This window comes from Xiphophorus hellerii, chromosome 3 (assembly GCF_003331165.1).
Source record: "Xiphophorus hellerii strain 12219 chromosome 3, Xiphophorus_hellerii-4.1, whole genome shotgun sequence".
Classification (NCBI taxonomy): domain Eukaryota; kingdom Metazoa; phylum Chordata; class Actinopteri; order Cyprinodontiformes; family Poeciliidae; genus Xiphophorus; species Xiphophorus hellerii.
Window position 1 is genome coordinate 2,663,533 of NC_045674.1, and position 17,617 is coordinate 2,681,149.

The window sequence follows — 17,617 nt, forward strand, 5'->3', positions numbered from 1 at the left end:
TCCAAACAGCTATAAATTATGACATTTCATTGTCTAGGAACAGGAAAGAAAACCTAGAATCAGGCCAAATTTTCACTGTTGTATTATGGAGAAGCTTTATATAATTTTAATACATTACTAATATTTTAGTCATTTGATTAAGTTGTTAGATATTATTATTATTGTCTCTTGAACCACTTAGGGCCTTCTCTGAAATCCCACACACTGGATAACACATTTCTCTGGCTTTGTAAAACCTTAAGACATACAGTATGTATAAATCAGCTAACATGTGTTACAAGTAAATAAGTGCAGTAAATTACCTAATGTAGCCTGGAACACATGAGAGGAACATGAGTATCCTCAGGTGATGCATCCTGCTTTTATTGCATGTTGTTTGCATGTGCTTGTTTTGCATGGTATGTTCCTTCGCATGCTGTTTTTTCCTGCTTCAATCAGCTCTCACACACTTTCCCTGTGAATGAGTGCCTTGTCCCTCCATCATATCTGCTGAGCTAAGGCCGAGGAAAAAGGAGGCGTAAAAGGAAACGTAATTAAGCCTGCAGATAATTTTGATGACAGCAGCAAAAACGAGGATTTGGCTTATGGTCAGTAATTGTGGTCGGGACACTTTGACCCCTGCTCATGTGCAGAGTGACTAAGAGGGGTGAGGGCGGGGCGCAGTGTGTGTCCCGGGGGAGGAAACCAGCTCTGATCATACAGAGAGCATATGTGAGATGGACAGTGGCGTGTCTCTGCAGCACATTGATAGTTGCAGTTGACAGATGGTCAGTGAAGGCATGCAGAGTTCAAATATCAATGTGGAAAGGAGATTTATTGAAATCAAATAAAATATAGAATGAAAGCGTAATTTAGAAGAAGTTTCCAAATGGACTCATCTCAGCTTGTTTTAGTTAAAGTGCCAGCTCACAGTAAAGACCCCATAGGAACTAAATAAGTTCATTCCTGGGGATTTAATAAGGACTCCATGGGTTACCTAAGAGGTTCACATAAGTAACCCAGTAATTTTCTCAGTTACTTTGCTTTTAATGGTGTCCATTGGTGTCTCATTAGTAATATCCAGTGTTGGGCACACTTGTGCTAATACACAAATGTGCTAATAATGGAGCTAACTTTCGGGTTAGCATGTCAGTGTTTTTACTAATTTTAAAAATGTTTAGCACACTTAGAATTCCCTGAATTGAATTGTCTAAAAAATAAATTCTAAAGTGTTAATTTACTTTGAAATTTTGCAAACTTTCAGTTGAATTAAGTTTGACATTGGTGTTGACGTTTTAACAACTGTTAAGATTTCTTTATGTAGAAAGATATTGGGAACCATAATTGTAACATTTGTTCCATTTTCAGCTGCTTTCATGCTGCACTGAGTCAAACGAACCAAATCCTTTGAGCAAACTGTTCCCCTCCTCGCCTGTGGTGGCGCTGCACCAAGAACCACTAAAGGAAACAACACAGAAACCTCTGAAGAAGACAATGAGCGCAACTTCCTTCTTCACAAAATGTAAGCAAAAATGGAGTGACGTCAGAGGTATGAGGTTGTAAAATTTTACTTTTGTCTGGTAAAAACCACAAACCATCGACTCGCTGTAGTCCACTTCCTGCTTTTGGAGCGGTTTTCGGCCCGCTTAGCATGCACATATGCAGTCGAACCGCACCAGAGTTAACTTCAACCAAACCGAGACCAAGGTTTGCAGGACTGTTTTGGTCCGTATTAGAGTTAAATTGCGCATTTTTAAATATTAAATGATTGAGTAGCCTTTTTACGAAATACTTTTTTACTCTTATTGAGTAAATTCTTGGATGGATACTTTTTACTGTTACTTGTGTAAAGACATGTTAAAATAGTGCTACTCTGTCTTGAGTAAAATTTTGGGCACTCTACCCAAAAAATGCGTTACGGAGACGGAAAAACATAAGTAGCGGAACCAGCCACACTATGGAAAAAAAGTGTGACTTGTAGTCTGGTCCTTCCTGTTTCATTGAAGTCCAGTTCAGGAGTTTTAGTCTTTCCTTCTCCATGTTTTGGTTCCTCACACCTGAATTCTGCTCACATGATGCGTCATGTTTTCTCTGTTTGCTCTTGAATTGTTGTGTCTCTTCTTTTGTCTTGGTATTGGCTCCTTACGTCTATCTTCTTCTTTGTTTTCAGTTTCTTTCTGTTTTATTGATTCACTACACTGCTGCAAGTGTTTTTTTTTTAAATCTGCCTTTTCAATCAACTCTGTGTTGGAGTTCTCCACCTTCACTGGGCCACATTCACTGACAGGTTGAGCTCTTCTCAGGTTGGATTGCTTTCTTATAACTAGTAGTAATGCGCTCGTATATCAGGCCTCAGGGCTTCCAGCAAATGAAGTTTGGTGATCATGGATTGTTTGCGTTTCAGTGATTGCTGATGATGATAAAGTGTTTCCCTTTTCTTTTTAAGTTTATTTGTATGGCACATTTCAGCAGCAAAGTGCTTTACATCATGAAAACATGTAAACGGAAATGGCATTTTGTCAAGTGCTATTGTTGAAATCATTGATAGACATCAAATGTGTTGATCAATGTTTCTTTTATTAGGGTTCAAAAGCAACTCTAAACAGGTGAGTTTTAGTCTAGATTTGAAGGAACTCAGTGTTTCGACAGTTTTGCAGTTTTCTGGAAGTTTTTTACAGGTTTGTGGTGCATAGAAGCTGAATGTTGTTTCTCCGTGTTTGGTTCTGGTTCTGGGGATGCAGAGCAGAGCCAGAACCAGAAGACCTGATAGATCAGGAGGGTTGATACGTCTCTAGTGTTTGGGATCAGCTGCAGGTAGAGGATTGATTTTTAGTTTTTTTTAGGCAGTAACTTTTGCAGTAATCAATGCAACTGGACGCATTTCTCTAGATTTTGTTGAGACATTAGTCGTCTAATTCTAGAAATGTTCTTCAAGTGATAGAAGGCCGACTTTGCAACTGTCTTTATGTGACTCTGAATGTTCAGGTCAGAGTCCAGCACTACATCCAGGTTTCAGGCCTGGTTTCTAGTTTTGAGCTGCAATAACAGAAGCTGCATGGTGACTCTTGATCGTTTCTCTTTAGGTCTAAATGTGTTTCTTGTCGTTAAAGCAGCATTTCCATTTTAACATGCATTAGATCTGTCTGTAATCTCTGGCGGTGAACTCTAAAACAATCAGTGATCATCAGTGCAGAGCGATGCTGCTGCTGCTGCTGCAGGAGGAAGAGCCCTGACTTCTTGGGTCTGCTCACACACCCTCACCTCCAGCCCCTCCCACCTCCTATCATGCTCACCGAGGTGTCTGGTGACTTTGGCCCATGTTAATATGTTGCTCCTCCCTGAATGGCGAAGGAGACGAGAAGAGAGGGAGGTAAAGAGGAGAAGCTCCAGCCCACCACCAGCATGTCCCCAGGGGCCTTCAGCCTGCTCATGTGCCTGCCCCTCCTGCTGCTCAGTACAGCTGTGGCTCCCCATCAAACCCTGACCAGCTGGAGAGCAGTGTGGGGAAGCTCTCCACCACTCTTCATTAACTCTTCATTAGGTGAAGCCCTCAGACACCAACTCCTGCTCCCCTCTCAGGCGATACTTCCCACAAAGAGATGGATGTGGCTCCCAGGGCCCTGGCGCTCCTCTTGCCTCTGGTGCTCGTCCTGCTCAGCCTGTCGCCTGCGCTCACCTTGGGAGGATGCCCGTCTGCTTGCCGGTGCTCTTCTGCCATGCTGCAGTGCCTGGAGCCCAATGGGATAAGCAGTATCCCGCCACTGGCGCTTCAAGAGAGTGAGAACGTGACGGAAATGTGAGTATGGACTCCTACCTGAGTGAGCATGCAACCACATGATTTAAAGTTAGCTTGAAGTTGAATTCTCCTCTCTCTGACTTCTAGTTAGTGATGAAGTTGCTCAGATTGTCTTAGTTAGTTGTCTTTGCAACTTTTAGCTGTGATTTGGATTTACTTTGTGTAGTTTTCTCACTAACCAGTAACTTTTTATTGTAGAAAACCCTCATTATTATTCCAAAATCAACTTGCATTTAGAACAGCGCTTCCTTATATCTGACTGAAGGTTAATCTGCATATTTAAAACCAGCATTGTTGTGTTTCCTCAATGTAACATAAACTCCTTGTTACCCAATACTGTGACGTTTAGGTAAGGAAAGTTTGGTTGCATGGACCCATTTATAGGCAAATTAATGTGATTAACATTAAAATAAAAAGGGAATGGGATTAAAAGAATTACACTTAAGAATTTAAACAGAACAATAAACATTAAAGTTAAGCATAATTAAGAAGAAAGACATTATAAACTGCAAATTTAACACATAAACAGTTTGAGATATGATGAAAACATCCCAGACCTCTGCAGGAAAACGGTTCTGTTTTCAGTCCTGACTTGAAGAACTTTAGTCTCTCTGCTGTTGGGACAAACCTGTAGTAACTGATGATTCGCCTTAAGGTTTTTCAAATGTTGCTTTTAGATGTTAATGAGATTTCAGCTCTAATTTACTAAAGAAACCCCCTTTAACTCTGTCGGATTGATCTTAGTATTTCAGGACAGACTTTTCTTTTTATATTAGCAATGTGTAGCTATTATCAAGTGTAAACGTGTAAAAATTTGGACTTTTAACAGCAATTATGACAAAATAATGCACTTCATTTGCTTTCATAAACAACAACTTTGTATTTAAAGGCTATTATGTTTCTCAAATTAACAAACCACAACTATCTGCATCTTAAAATATGTGATTTGCCAAAACTGAAGAGGATATTTAATATTTCTATTGTTTCAATGTGAATTTTATCTTTTAAGTTTCTAAGCAGAAAAAGGATGATCTCTCATTGTAAAGGCTGGTTTACGTTGATGTCGGTGCATCTTTGCAATCAAACATGCCAGTGTTTGTATAATTACCTGCCTGATGGACAGATTAACCGCAGTGGGAAGGTGTTTGAATCAAATCCGGCTAAGGTTGGAGAATTCTCGCTCAGCAGCAGCAGCACGTCTGCAGGCAGAAGACTGTTATTTAACGTCTGCTTTTTAAAACTTTGCTCAGAAAAAGCAGCAGAAAGTGACCACCTGTGATTTAGAGAGAGCTGCTGTATTATTAAGCAACCCACCATCAGCTCCAGCATGGAAAACTAAATGTCACTCTCTGCACCGACACGCTGTTCTCTGTTTGTTCCTGGACCCGGATTGGAGCAATTAGCACTTGTTAAGAAGGAACTACATTTGTGAAACGCTTTTTTCGGCAGAGCAAGTCAATTTGCTGCCAATTTCTTTCACCTATATGCCACTTTCTTCCTCTTTCCTTCCTTCTTTCCTCCTCTCTCTCCTGCCTCGGAGGTATTTCCTTGTATCTGCAGCCTGTTTCGCAGAGCTCAGACACGACAGTCTCTCTCAGATGTTCAATCAATAAGAGAGCGGGCTTCTGTTTACCGAGCTGCTCCAACATGCCAGCGACCAACAACAATTCTGCGTACTGGCAGTGCAGGGAAATAAAGGCGATGCGTGGAACAAACAAGGGCCCATTAGCTGCAAAACAGAGGCCGAAATTTATCATACGCAGAGTTGTAAATTCAATTTTGTGAATTGCCAGTCAATGCCCCCACCCAGGAACAATAGATGATATACAACCCACTTGCCTCAATCCAATAAGTAAGGCCGATGGGCGATCCTGGGCCCACCTGCCCTGTAATCACATTACTGGAGCGCAGGTCAATCAAACATGAACATAAACGTTTTGTGTGTTAGCTGACGATCAGGGAAGTGGAAATTTGAAACAATGCCACATATTGAAAGTATAGCAAGCACACTACAGAAAATATCTGCATTCATGTAATCCCTTTATGTCTGCATTCCGCTCTTCACACTTCAGAGGGAGAGAAATGCAGGCTGCACCTTCAGTCAACTTTATTTATAGCTCATTTCAAGCAGGGACACATCCCAAAAAAACAGTTCCAGAAGAATACAGGCAAAAAAATAAAACGAATATCTAAAAAATAACCTAACATTTAAGTGTAGCAATGAAATATTAACAACAAACTGGCAGCAAAAGCTAGCCTAAAGACAGAAGAAAAATGAACAAATCTGCCCTCAGATGTAAACAAATGCACAACAGATTTTGGTTATCAGTAACTTAATGCAAAAAAGAGGCTTCTGCATGTGAATTTAGTGAAAAACCAAGCTGCTTTCATGGGATTTAAGAAGAAAATCTAACTGATCAAATGCTTTTAATTAGCAGATTACCCTCAACATAAAAACAGGTGTGTTTGAAATGAAGTGTGTGTGAGCACAATGCCATGGTGGGAAGACATCAGCAATGAGATTTGAAAGCCAATTTTTTTGCACTTCAATACTCTTTCAAGGACATTTCCAAACTATCTGAGGCTTTGCAGACCTAATTTAGCAAGATAAATATTCAAGTTCATGATAGGACAGTATTGTTCAGAATCTATAGTTGCATCTTTATAAACCCCCCCAAAAATAAAACTTTTGATTACTTGTACTTATTTGGAAGAAAGGAAACTAAATGCTGAAATTGAAACTAAAGCTACTGATTTGAACAGGTTTTGGGTTGTTGCCTCTATTTTTTAAAATTTTCCACGTTCTTAATTTACTGTTTAAATTTGAAGGATAATTTCAAATTATGTTCAGTTTTGATTGGTTCGCCTCAAGTTCTCGTCCCACTCCAGGTCAGGAGGCCAGACTCAAACCACGACCTGTTTCCAAAGACCGGCTAGAGTTTTACCCTCCTCCTGATCTGCTGCATGTTTAGCTTTGTTATCTGGAATAAAACCACTTTACATCTCAAACTCTCTGCTTTCCTCTCAGTAGTTGTGTCGGTGTCCTTGACAGGAGCTCTGGTAAAGATTCAGTCCGTGTTGTTTAACTCTCTGTCGTGTTTCTCACTATGAGCTTTATTGAAACATTCTGTAGTTTCTCTACTGCACAATCACCACAGTTTCTGTGGGATGAAAAACTGCAGATTTGCTTCATATCTGGGCTCTTTGATTGCAACTGAGGAGTCAGTAATCTTGTTTTCTTCACCTCTTTGCCAATTTGTACTCATGTCTTATAGCCAAACACGATCCTTGTATCACTTCCCATCTGTGAGCAAATAATTTTTTGAAACCGTTTAATGAATTTAAATTTCATTGGTATGAAATATTTTAATGAATTACAGAAAAATTAGATTGTGATTACAATTGAACCCAAATTATTCAAATCTCTGACAGTTTTAGGGTTAAAATTATAATCCGATAATCTGTACACCTTTGTTTTTCTGGGTTTTGATTCTTTGGGGTTGTTGGTTTTTGTCAGTTATTGTGTCCTGTATTCAGTCTACTCCTTTAGACTGAATACAGTCTAAAAGAGAAAGAGAAAAGAGAATCTCTTTAGCGGGAAACATAAAAAAGTCAGAAGTTAGTCTTTTGGTTTTTAGAAAAGCCAAACTAGAACAACAAGAACAAACTCCATCACACTGTTGCATATCAGCAATGATAGACATGTTGGCACAAGAAAGAAAATTGCCTTACAACACAAATTAATGACCAGAAAAAGCAGCTTGGCACGGTAATACTTTTATAACAAATTTATGTCAAATCATGATTTCTTGGTTAATGTCAAGTTGTCATAACGAAGACATTTTGAATAATGTCAACTTTGTATTAAAAGTGTCATGATTTACCGAATGACACTTTATGACAACAGTCATAAATATTCATGAAGACTTACTCATGTTCATGACAGGTTATGTCATGTTTATGACAGTCTTATTCACAACCCGTCAAATAAAGTGTTACCGAAGTAATTTATAACAACCTCTTACTTTAAAGTTTTGATGCATGTTTTCTTCCTCCAAGAAGAGTGATGTATTATTTTTCTGCCTGTTCTTTTATACTCTGACCCATTTTCTTCAGAGTAGAAGAAAATCTGAACCTTTTCAGTTGTTTGTCCGAACTAGACATTGAACTCAAAAAAGCCTCTTGTGTTGAGTGTCTACAGTAGTTTGTCCTTCTCAAGAAAATTTAATAATTGCACTTTTTTTTAAGTCTTGTACTTATTTTCTTTTTTCCCCATTTGCAAAGGATTTAACCAAACAACAACAAAAGCTTAAGGCCATGAGAAATTGTGTCTTATCTCCATGTTTTCTATCTTCCTGTGTTTTTTCCATTTAATTAGCTACATTGAAAACCAAGCAGGTCTGGAGAACATAACAGAGGTCAACCTTGCCAACTACAGAGAGCTGAAAAATCTGTAAGTAGTTTATGTTTTGTCCTCCAAACTAACAATGAGGGTCAAATTCTGAGTAATATTCAACTCTTTCAGCTCTGAGAAACCATCTATGTTTCTTATTAAAACTCACCTTTTATGTTTACTCAGAATTTACTCACTTATATTTGCATTAAAATGACAGAAAAGTTGGAATAGGTCAACCAAAATGCTGATTGTTGAAGTTCATGTATTGTCTTTTCATATTTATTTTTCTCTTTTTCCTTCTCAGAACCGTCACATCATGTAAACTGAGGTTCATTTCTGCAAATGCTTTCCAAAACAACCTGAAGCTGCAGTACGTGTAAGTGTCCTCACTGGTGATGAGAAATGATGTGTTTTTGTTCGGTTTGCTTCTCTCCTTGTTCATCCCTGCTGGTCACCTCTTAAATATTAATTTTCTTAAGTCTGTCTGCTCTTCTAAAATTATGAACTTAAATTCTTTAATTAAAAAAATGGTTTCTTGATATTTGAGGTTCTCAGAAATTTTTCTTTCAGAGCTTTGGTGTTTTCATCCAGGATTATCGAAGTTAAGGGAGCTAAATGGGAAAACAGGTTTTTCATGCATCAGTTTTCTTTCACTTCACTTTGTTCTTATGTAGCTCAGATCTTTCAACTTGATAAACACAAAAAACTGAAGGGTTATAAATCTACAGGACACTACTCATCATTATATAAAAAACAGGTTATTAAGTTGCTGTCTGATAATCTGGAAACCCTGTAGCAAACAGTTTATTTTAACCTACATTATTATTGTCTTCTTTTGTTTTCCTTCTGAGCCGTCTGGCCTCCCATCTTCACTGAAACATATCAGATGAAACCATCAGGTCGGTGTATTCATGAACAGCTGATGCTTATCGGCACCATCTTGTCCTCATCGTTTTACTGAGCGTGTGCAACATGTCCAGTGCTGTTCCTCTGAAAGACAAGCGGGTTTTCAGATGATGGTTGAAGAGGTGTAGTGGGGGGGTTGGGATGCTCAAGAAATTGGAGAAGACATCCACCAGTCACCTTTTACTCGCTCACTTTGGCGGATTATCGACAACTGATGCATAATAAATACACTCCACTAAGGGTCCATTATCACTTAATCAATATTTCACTGTGGGAGAGGGGCCAGCTAGGCTTGGCTGGAGTGTGGGGGTTTCTGATATGGATGTATTTCTAAGATTAGGAAGGTCTGAACGCAAGCTAAAAAAATAGAGCTGGTTAAGCCAGTTTCTCCTTCTGCGCTGATCCACACTCAAACCTCCCAGATTTGATAACATTTCTGCTGTTATGTGGCTGAAAGAGATCGAGCTGCTATTCCCGGCTCCGCTCTCCCCCTGTGGATTGGAGGAGGAATCGAGCCGGTAATGGATAAGCCCCAACGGCTAACCCATCTGACATGAACTTTTGGGAGCAAGGAAAACAAATAATTGAACCCTTGGCCCTGTCACAGTGATTATGTATTGGTTTCCATGCGCGCTCCCCAGTGTGGCTTTCTGTCATCTTCTGAGGGAGGTTTATTTACAGCCTCTCAAAGTCTGAGGATCATTTGAGCTCTGCTGTGATGATATTTAAGTGGCCTGGGAGGATTGACCAAAAAATATGGGGCATAGTGTCAGTAATAACACAAGAGAGGCACAATAATAAATGTTTTCTTCATATTAACAAATTATCTATATGCAAGACAAAAACATGGCAATTACTTTAGTGCAGAAATTTTATTCCAAGCAGTTGGATTTTCTTTTTATACATTTCAGGTTTTCTGATGATTTTTCTGTGTTTTTCTTTCTTTTGGATTTTTTTTCCACTTGCAGGAGTCCTTCAAACTTTCCTTTTTAAAGTTTTCAGACTCAAATATGATGTTTCCAAAAGCTCACACTGCAATCTTTGGGCCATTAAAGCACTTGAAGGTGCAAACTAGGGATAAAGTGTTGTATTATATTTTATACTAGAAGAATGAAGATTCAGTAACCCTAAAGGTATTTCAGATTTCTTAAGCAGGAAATTCAAAAATAATGGCTAAACTGTAAAACTGAAAGGTTAGTGCACGTAACCAGTGAATGAGTTCATGGTGTTTTTTAAAAAATCTTTTTGAAAGTTTATTTTTATGAATGCTTTATATAATAGATATATTACATGGAGAAATTAACATTTTAAACATTTAAATTTTCATAATATGTTCTGACCCTAAGACCCAAATTGTTTTGTGAAGACAAATTTAATAATGAAATTAATCAGAGAAATTCAGAACTTGAACTTCTAACATTATATTGAGACACTAAGCTCTCAAAAACAGTTTCATCATATTTTTTCTAAAGAACATTTGATGTTAAGCTCCTGTGATGTTTATAGCAGCTTTATCGACATAAAAATATTACCCATGTTTCTGTCCCATATTTGTCTGACATTAAGAGGAGTTCCAGCATTTATTTTTATCGACTTAAAGCACTGACCATCTTGACAAATGTTGATCCTTTTTTTTTTACCACAAAAACAGTGACAAATGTGTGTATGTTAGTAATGAAGACAACTAACCTAATTAGCTTTAAAGCAGTTTATATATATAAAAAAAGTCTGATTTTATGCTTTTTTACATTTGTAATATGAAAAAGAGCCTTGAAGCAAATGTTTTGGCCTTAATTAGTATATGTTTCAATGCTAAAATGTAGTAACACTTGGGTACTTTTATATGATTCTAGCTTAAAAATTCAGAAATAGGTATTAAATAAATCCTACAAAAACTGATACATGTTTTGAAGGATGAACAGAATCCTATCAACCTTCAGTTGATCCTCTACTACAAGTCTTTAGTTTGTAACTCCATGGGAATCACCCATTTTGAAAAAGTTTGAGCTAAATTACTATTTTATGTCAGATACTTTTTTATCTTTATTGATTTAACAAAACAAATTGACAAGTAAAGTAGCAAGAAATGCTTTAGTGTCAGCATTATTAATTCATATTAGGTATAAACATTGCTGGTGCATTTCATTTGTGTTCATAAGTTTGAATTTTTATGTTCAAACTCAGAACGATCAACTGCACTCAGTTCATTGCGTTATTGCTGACATATTTGAGTCATGACGAAAGTTCGAGATGGACTTTTTTCCAAATGCAGTTCTGCAGCAGAACAGCATTTCTCTACCAAGAACTGTTTGTGACTGAGGGCTAATTACCTAATGCACTGAGCAGTGAACAGAGGTCTGCTGCGGTGGGCTCATGAACGCTGGTCCCAGTCGTTGTGAAATACTTGCCGGGGTAATTGATCAGAACCAATTTGGATGCATTAACGTTTTCCACTGAGTGTAATTCAAAGCAGGTACACATTGTTCTGAAGGTAAGCAATCAGCTCCCAGCTTGACTTGACTCCTACACAGTACCAGAGTTGAAAAAATGAGAGAGTTCGCTCCTTTCAGTTTGTCTTCTGGGAAAAATTTATATTTCTTGTGAAACCCACAAGGAAGCAAATGTAAAAAAATTAAAAAGACCAAACTAAGGATCTTTCAGTTGATCTTTTTCTTTCTCGTTCCGCTTTGAAATGGCTGATATGTGCAGGCAGAATCGGAACTTGCAGCGGTTTTGTTTAATGAACTGTAAAAGCTTCTGCGTTTTTTCATTTTGTTTTGCAGGAACCTGGCGTCGAACTTTCTGGAGCACATCAGCTGGAGAGTGTTTCATTTTCTGCCTCTGCTCAACCTGTGAGTCATCTTCAAATTCTGCAAAAGTTAAACTGAACCTGATTAAAGGTGTCAGAAAGAACATTTATTACTTGCGAATGAAAAATTGACTCAACCATACTATTCATGCCTCTTTTTTTTAATTTCCCTACAAACAGTGAGACATTCTTGTCATTTTGACAAGGCATTGTCAAGCAGGCATTTCCAAAGATGTTGTTTCTTTAGACTTTCTTCCATCCGTTCATTGTCCATACCTTCTTTATCCGTGCAGCATTACTGGGGAGCTGGTGCCTGTTTCCAGTAGCTTTTCATCACAGATATTTGAATCATTAAGTGATAAAAAGACATCTCACTTCAGATTAGTCTAGTGCATGTTGAAGGTCATGGCTTAAATAACTAACAGAACTATGTCATCTGCAAAAAGACTAAATGAGACATAGAACTTCCCAAACCAGCTACAACTTCAGATCCTGTCCATCAACACCACAAAAGGCTTGGTGATGAAGGGGAATCCTAAAAGAATCCAACCCCACCAAGAAGTCAGAGCTCTTGCTTTGGTCAAAAAAATAGATGACCTGTAAAATCAAATCTGGCACCCGACTCACAGGACCAGTCCACAAACTCTCTTTTCACTGGATGAGCAAACTGCCATGAAAAAAGGCAACATAAAGATCTGAACTATTGGATAATAGTTGCTTCTGCTGGATCTGAGGTTCACCTGTCATTTGGAGAATTATTTTAAACACCTTTGATCAAACAAGTCCAAAGAGAAAATGTGTTCTCGATCAATGGATTACAGTCTATTGTCCATCTTTCCTTCCTGCTTATAAAGGCAGAATGCTCCTTATTAGTTAGACATGAGTCTCTACCTCAAGTGGAGGAACAGTATATTGATGTCTTGGTTATATAAATGGTGGGAGGATGGAGATGGTGAGTCGGATTGGAGCCTCATCTCTGGTAATCAAAGTGTTGATCAGGTTTTTTGTCAGCGTGGTTTTTATTAAGCAAGAAAGTTGTGCAAAAAGCCAAAGTTCTCAACATGCTGGTTAATCTGTAGTGTAACCATTATATGTGGTCATACGTTATGGGTCATGGCTCAAAGAATGGAAGACTTCAACATGAGATTCAACCCAAATGAATGATCATTCAATGGGAGCTTAGATTAGAGCCATCCTTTCCATTGACAGAGGTTTGAGGTTCTGATTAGGATGCTACCTGAATGCCTGATTTTGGGTGCGGATATGTAAACTCTGGTAGAGACTCTAGTCTTCCTGGAAAGAGCTTCTGATCAGTAAATACCTTGGTATTCCGCAGGAGAAGCTGGATATCTGGGTGAGTGGATGGATGAGGTTACTGGAAAACATTTAGTTGTTTGAGTTCTTGCTGCCCTGAATAATTTAAATCCTGAAGAGTTATTTGTCAAATCTGAAGCCACCACCTGTTCATGTGCTTTTATTTTTCAGGATTTTAAGGGACAACCCTCTCGTCTGCTCATGTGACCTCTTCTGGCTGCAGCAGTGGCAGAACGAGGATCGTGGCGACATCGACAGCCAGATGCTGTTTTGCTTGTCCAACGATGAGGAATTATCCCTCAGTTCTTTGGAGATCGATAATTGCAGTGAGTTGTGTTTTTGTTCTAATGCTTCACATTTCTTTTGTGGGAATGAAGCTATTTAACCTTTGATGATGGGTTTGATCATCCATCGCTTAAAATCACAAGCCCTAATCCAGTACACTTGAGAATATTAACTATTCGTATTTCAAAACATTTTCCAGTTTACCACGACAGTGCTCATCCTGCTTTCTGTGCTGATCCCAGGTTTGCCTGAGGTGACCATTTACGCATCACAATTGAAGACCAGAGAGGGAGGAAACCTCATGTTTGAATGCCGGGTGACAGGGAGTCCCACCCCCAAAGTGATGTGGCAAACGAAAGAACTTGCATCTAACTTTACTGTCCAGGTAGGAAGGATTTTAGGACATTGTCTGTATTTATGCAAAATACTGCTAGTTTTGTTGAATTCAGTTTTGGAGTGAAATATTGAAGAGAATAACTGGAAGTGAAAACTTCACTTCCATTTAATGTGGCTAAATACTTGAAAATGTCATTTTAACCAATTATGATGCAGCTGCTTTCATGTTAGTCAAAAGAAGATTTTTCAGTGCTGATTTCCAAACCCTACCACAATAATGCTGCTTCTAAGAGAAACAATGTTTAATTTGTAGCAATCTGTGGAGTGCATTTCTGGTCCTCTACCAACTTTCAGCTTGGCTGCTATAGGTAGCATGTATATCTAGCCTGAAAACTTAGCTTCAGTCTCCCAACAACCAGCATATCCAATTCTGGGAGCAACTTGTCGGGTTGTGTTCTCTTTTACTCTACTGTAGAAGGGACTTCAGCATATGCTGGACTCCACGTTCAAAGAGCAAGGTGCATAATTTATCACCAAGCTTTTTTATTGCAACTGCATGATGAGATTCTTTATCGGGGGAAGTCAGAGTATTGACCAGCCATGTTGCTTTTGTCATCTCTGGTGCCAAGAGCAGTAAAATCACGTACTTGGGGCGCTGCCAACCCATTGTGGATCTCATGAGGTTGTAGCCCTGGCAAGAGGCCAATGTGGCCAGTCCAGTTTTATGCTCTCTGATGACTAAGCCACACAGATTTGCATGTGCCCTCAAAGAGGCCCAGTGGATCAGCTGCAACCGCTCTTCTTCTGTGCATCACTCTGAACCCTGATGCACAGAAACTATGCTAACAGATTTCCTCAATGTCTCTGCAGAAGTAAGATTCAGAGAACTCGTACGTGCTATGAGACTCATCAGGACTCTAGATCATCCAGAACAGTCCTAATCTAGTCAGAATGGATGTAGCTAATACAAGGTGCAGAAAATATGTTCCCTCAGTGAAGCTGGTTCCAGAGATTTGCACAAAATCTTGACCTTGTATTTTGGGAATTTTAGAGCAAATGAGGAATGGTGAATTTAGGATTAGTTGCTAAAGCTGTTTCTAATAAGATAAGGTAATTGGTCATTCATGGGAAAAATTTGACTTAGAAAAGTGAACAAGGCTGCATGCAGTACAACAAAGACAAAACAATACTTAAAGTCAGGAACAATAAATACATACAACAAATAATTGAATAAACATATTTAAAATTTTATGCAAAGAAGCACACTGGTAGACAACATTAATGTGCAAAAGAAAACTGTCGTGGAAAAAACTATTTCCAAGCACTGTTCAGGTAAAATCACTCAATCAGGTTTATTCATGAATTGTGCACAACACAAACAGACTTCAAATGGGCAGTAGATCCAGATTTTGAAACAAATTGTAACTTAAACTTACAATCATAGAAATGTACAAATTTTAATAATTATAAAAAAAACCCCAACATTGCTTGAAGTTGTGTTTGGGGGCTTAAATCGCAGAGGGTGCAGTTTAAAAGTTCAAGATAATTATAATTAAAATCAATCATATTAAAACATGGTATGACCCAAAAAGCAACATTTGTATTTTGTAATTCAGTTACAGAAGAAGATTTTTATCATAACTTCTTTCTGCTGCTGCTGTCATAACAAAATTAATTTCACAGTAACTAAATATGCATATTTCTACATACCACTTCCATATGAATATTTCTCTTGAACAACTTTCATTTCTCTAAAAGTGACCTACATGTCTTTATGACTGTGTCATTTGATTACTGCAGGAGAAAATGACGGGCTCCACGTTAAGTCTGGTGCTTCATCTCACCAACGTCTCCTTCAAGGACAACATGCACAACCTGACGTGTGAGGCAGAGAACCAAGCTGGGCCCAACGAGGGGATGGTGCAATTGGACATTGAGTGTAAGTGCCTGCGAAATAAAGCGCCGCACTCCTGAAAGCTCACGAGCTCAATGCAAGTCGCCAGCCTTAATGGAGGCGAGGGCGAGAGCACACTGGGATCATTTTGTTGTGCAGGCAGGGAGGACGGTTGCAGAAAAGAAAAATGCACTGCGCTGATTTCTTCTAAATGCCCCCTCTACAAATATGGGTACGTATGCACCATGCTTCTAATGGAGCTCTCTGTCCTCTGCCACTCAAACCGGCGACTGGTGAGAAGTGGTAAAATAATATGAGTGAAGGGCTGCAGGTACAGCTTGGCGTTTAATGTAGGGATCCAATAAGAAGACAAAGGAAGGTGAACTTACCTCATCTTGCCCTTTAAGAATTCTACCACCTTATCTATTCTGCACTTTTAAATTACAGATGGAGCTTGACTCTGAGGGTCTGCTGCTGCTTTCCGCTTTCAGATGCATTAGTGCATCTGGACGGTGAGCAACACCAAGGAGCGACAGCAGCCAGTAGTCCCACAGAAGGCAGTCAGGTGCATTAGCAATACATTACTGCAAATACTACCCAAACAATATCGTACATCTCCAACTCAATGACACTCATTAGAAAATAAAGCCAAAACGACGGGGGCGCCAATCAGCTGTATGAGCATCAAGGGACAGATAATGAACATCAGGAAAATGGGGCGGATAACACGCCCTCAGATCTGATTTAAGCTGGTGCTAATGGACTTTTCCCTCCCAACTCCGGAAAACCGCTTCTTCCACGGTGATTGGCAGTCTGTAAATGCGTTAGTGCTGCTAATCCATCAACATCAGCCCCAATGGTGGACAGACACTCGTTAACCGCTGGCCCTTTAATTACTTCTAATTACCTCCCAGAACAGTGGGAGTTTATTGCTGAGTGGCTCCTCGTGCCATTGATTCATGCTACACAAGTGACTTTCTTTTCATAGCATCCCTGCTCTGAATCAGCCAAGTTGCAGCGTCACTTTCAAAGCATGGATTAACACGAACCTACTACAGACACAAATATAATAATTTTAGTGTTATAAATATTTATTCTACATCTTATCAGTTTGGAAGGATTATGCAGCATCTAACTTTCATGAGTTTTAAAAAACAAGTTTGATTTAGTTATAATGTATAGAGAGGGTTAAATTTATGCTTACAGGATCAAATATATGCACAAATATATATCCACAAATCACACAAATATCCCACAGCAAGTCTCACCAGAAATACATGCTTTTTTTAGCACTCAAAGACTTTCTGATGCTACTCTGGTTGGATATTCAGTCTGAGTGGTTGCCCACCAACAAAGATCTGCCCTCATGGATGTGTTAACTGCCCTCTGGGCAAAACGTTTATGGTTAGAAGAGACAAAGATTGAACTGTTTGGCAGCAATAATAAGAAAGCAAAGTGAGGCCTTCAGACCTAAGATGTCAATTTAGCAGCTGTGGGTCCGTTTCTCTGGCTCTCGGTGCTGGTCCAGGTTTCACAAAGGGGAAGAATGCATAAAGAAGGATAAAATTTTGATTCTGGAATGTCATTACTAAAGAAATGACTTCAACTATACAGAACGTGTGAATTATGTGGCAGGAAACCAATTGGTGTAAAAAATATGAGTCTGTTGAGATTGTTCACATTAAGAAGTTCAGAGCAATAATTTGGGTTATTTGGCCTGCCATAAGAGGAAAAAATGGACAGGGGAATATTTTCACCATGCTATTCATTCAACTAGCAAGTTTAAAGTTAAATATTTATTGAGTATGTTAAATGTTTTATTTGCAAAGCAAATACTTAGCTACAAACTACTTGTTTACTTAGCAGCCCAGGCTACATATTTAAACTACAAACTAAATATTT

General features: G+C 38.8%; 1 protein-coding gene across 1 annotated transcript in view; it reads left to right on the plus strand.

The window, feature by feature from the left end:
* Positions 1 to 3,221: 3,221 nt before the first annotated feature.
* The window catches only part of ntrk1 (neurotrophic tyrosine kinase, receptor, type 1), a 41,688-nt gene continuing 27,292 nt past the window's right edge, over positions 3,222 to 17,617 (plus strand). Inside the window, exons 1-7 of the mRNA XM_032557972.1 lie at positions 3,222 to 3,775; positions 8,154 to 8,228; positions 8,476 to 8,547; positions 11,861 to 11,929; positions 13,372 to 13,526; positions 13,728 to 13,870; positions 15,622 to 15,760. Coding sequence (XP_032413863.1) covers positions 3,579 to 3,775; positions 8,154 to 8,228; positions 8,476 to 8,547; positions 11,861 to 11,929; positions 13,372 to 13,526; positions 13,728 to 13,870; positions 15,622 to 15,760 — 850 coding nt within the window. The 5' untranslated portion in view covers positions 3,222 to 3,578. The remainder of the gene's footprint in view (positions 3,776 to 8,153; positions 8,229 to 8,475; positions 8,548 to 11,860; positions 11,930 to 13,371; positions 13,527 to 13,727; positions 13,871 to 15,621; positions 15,761 to 17,617) is intronic.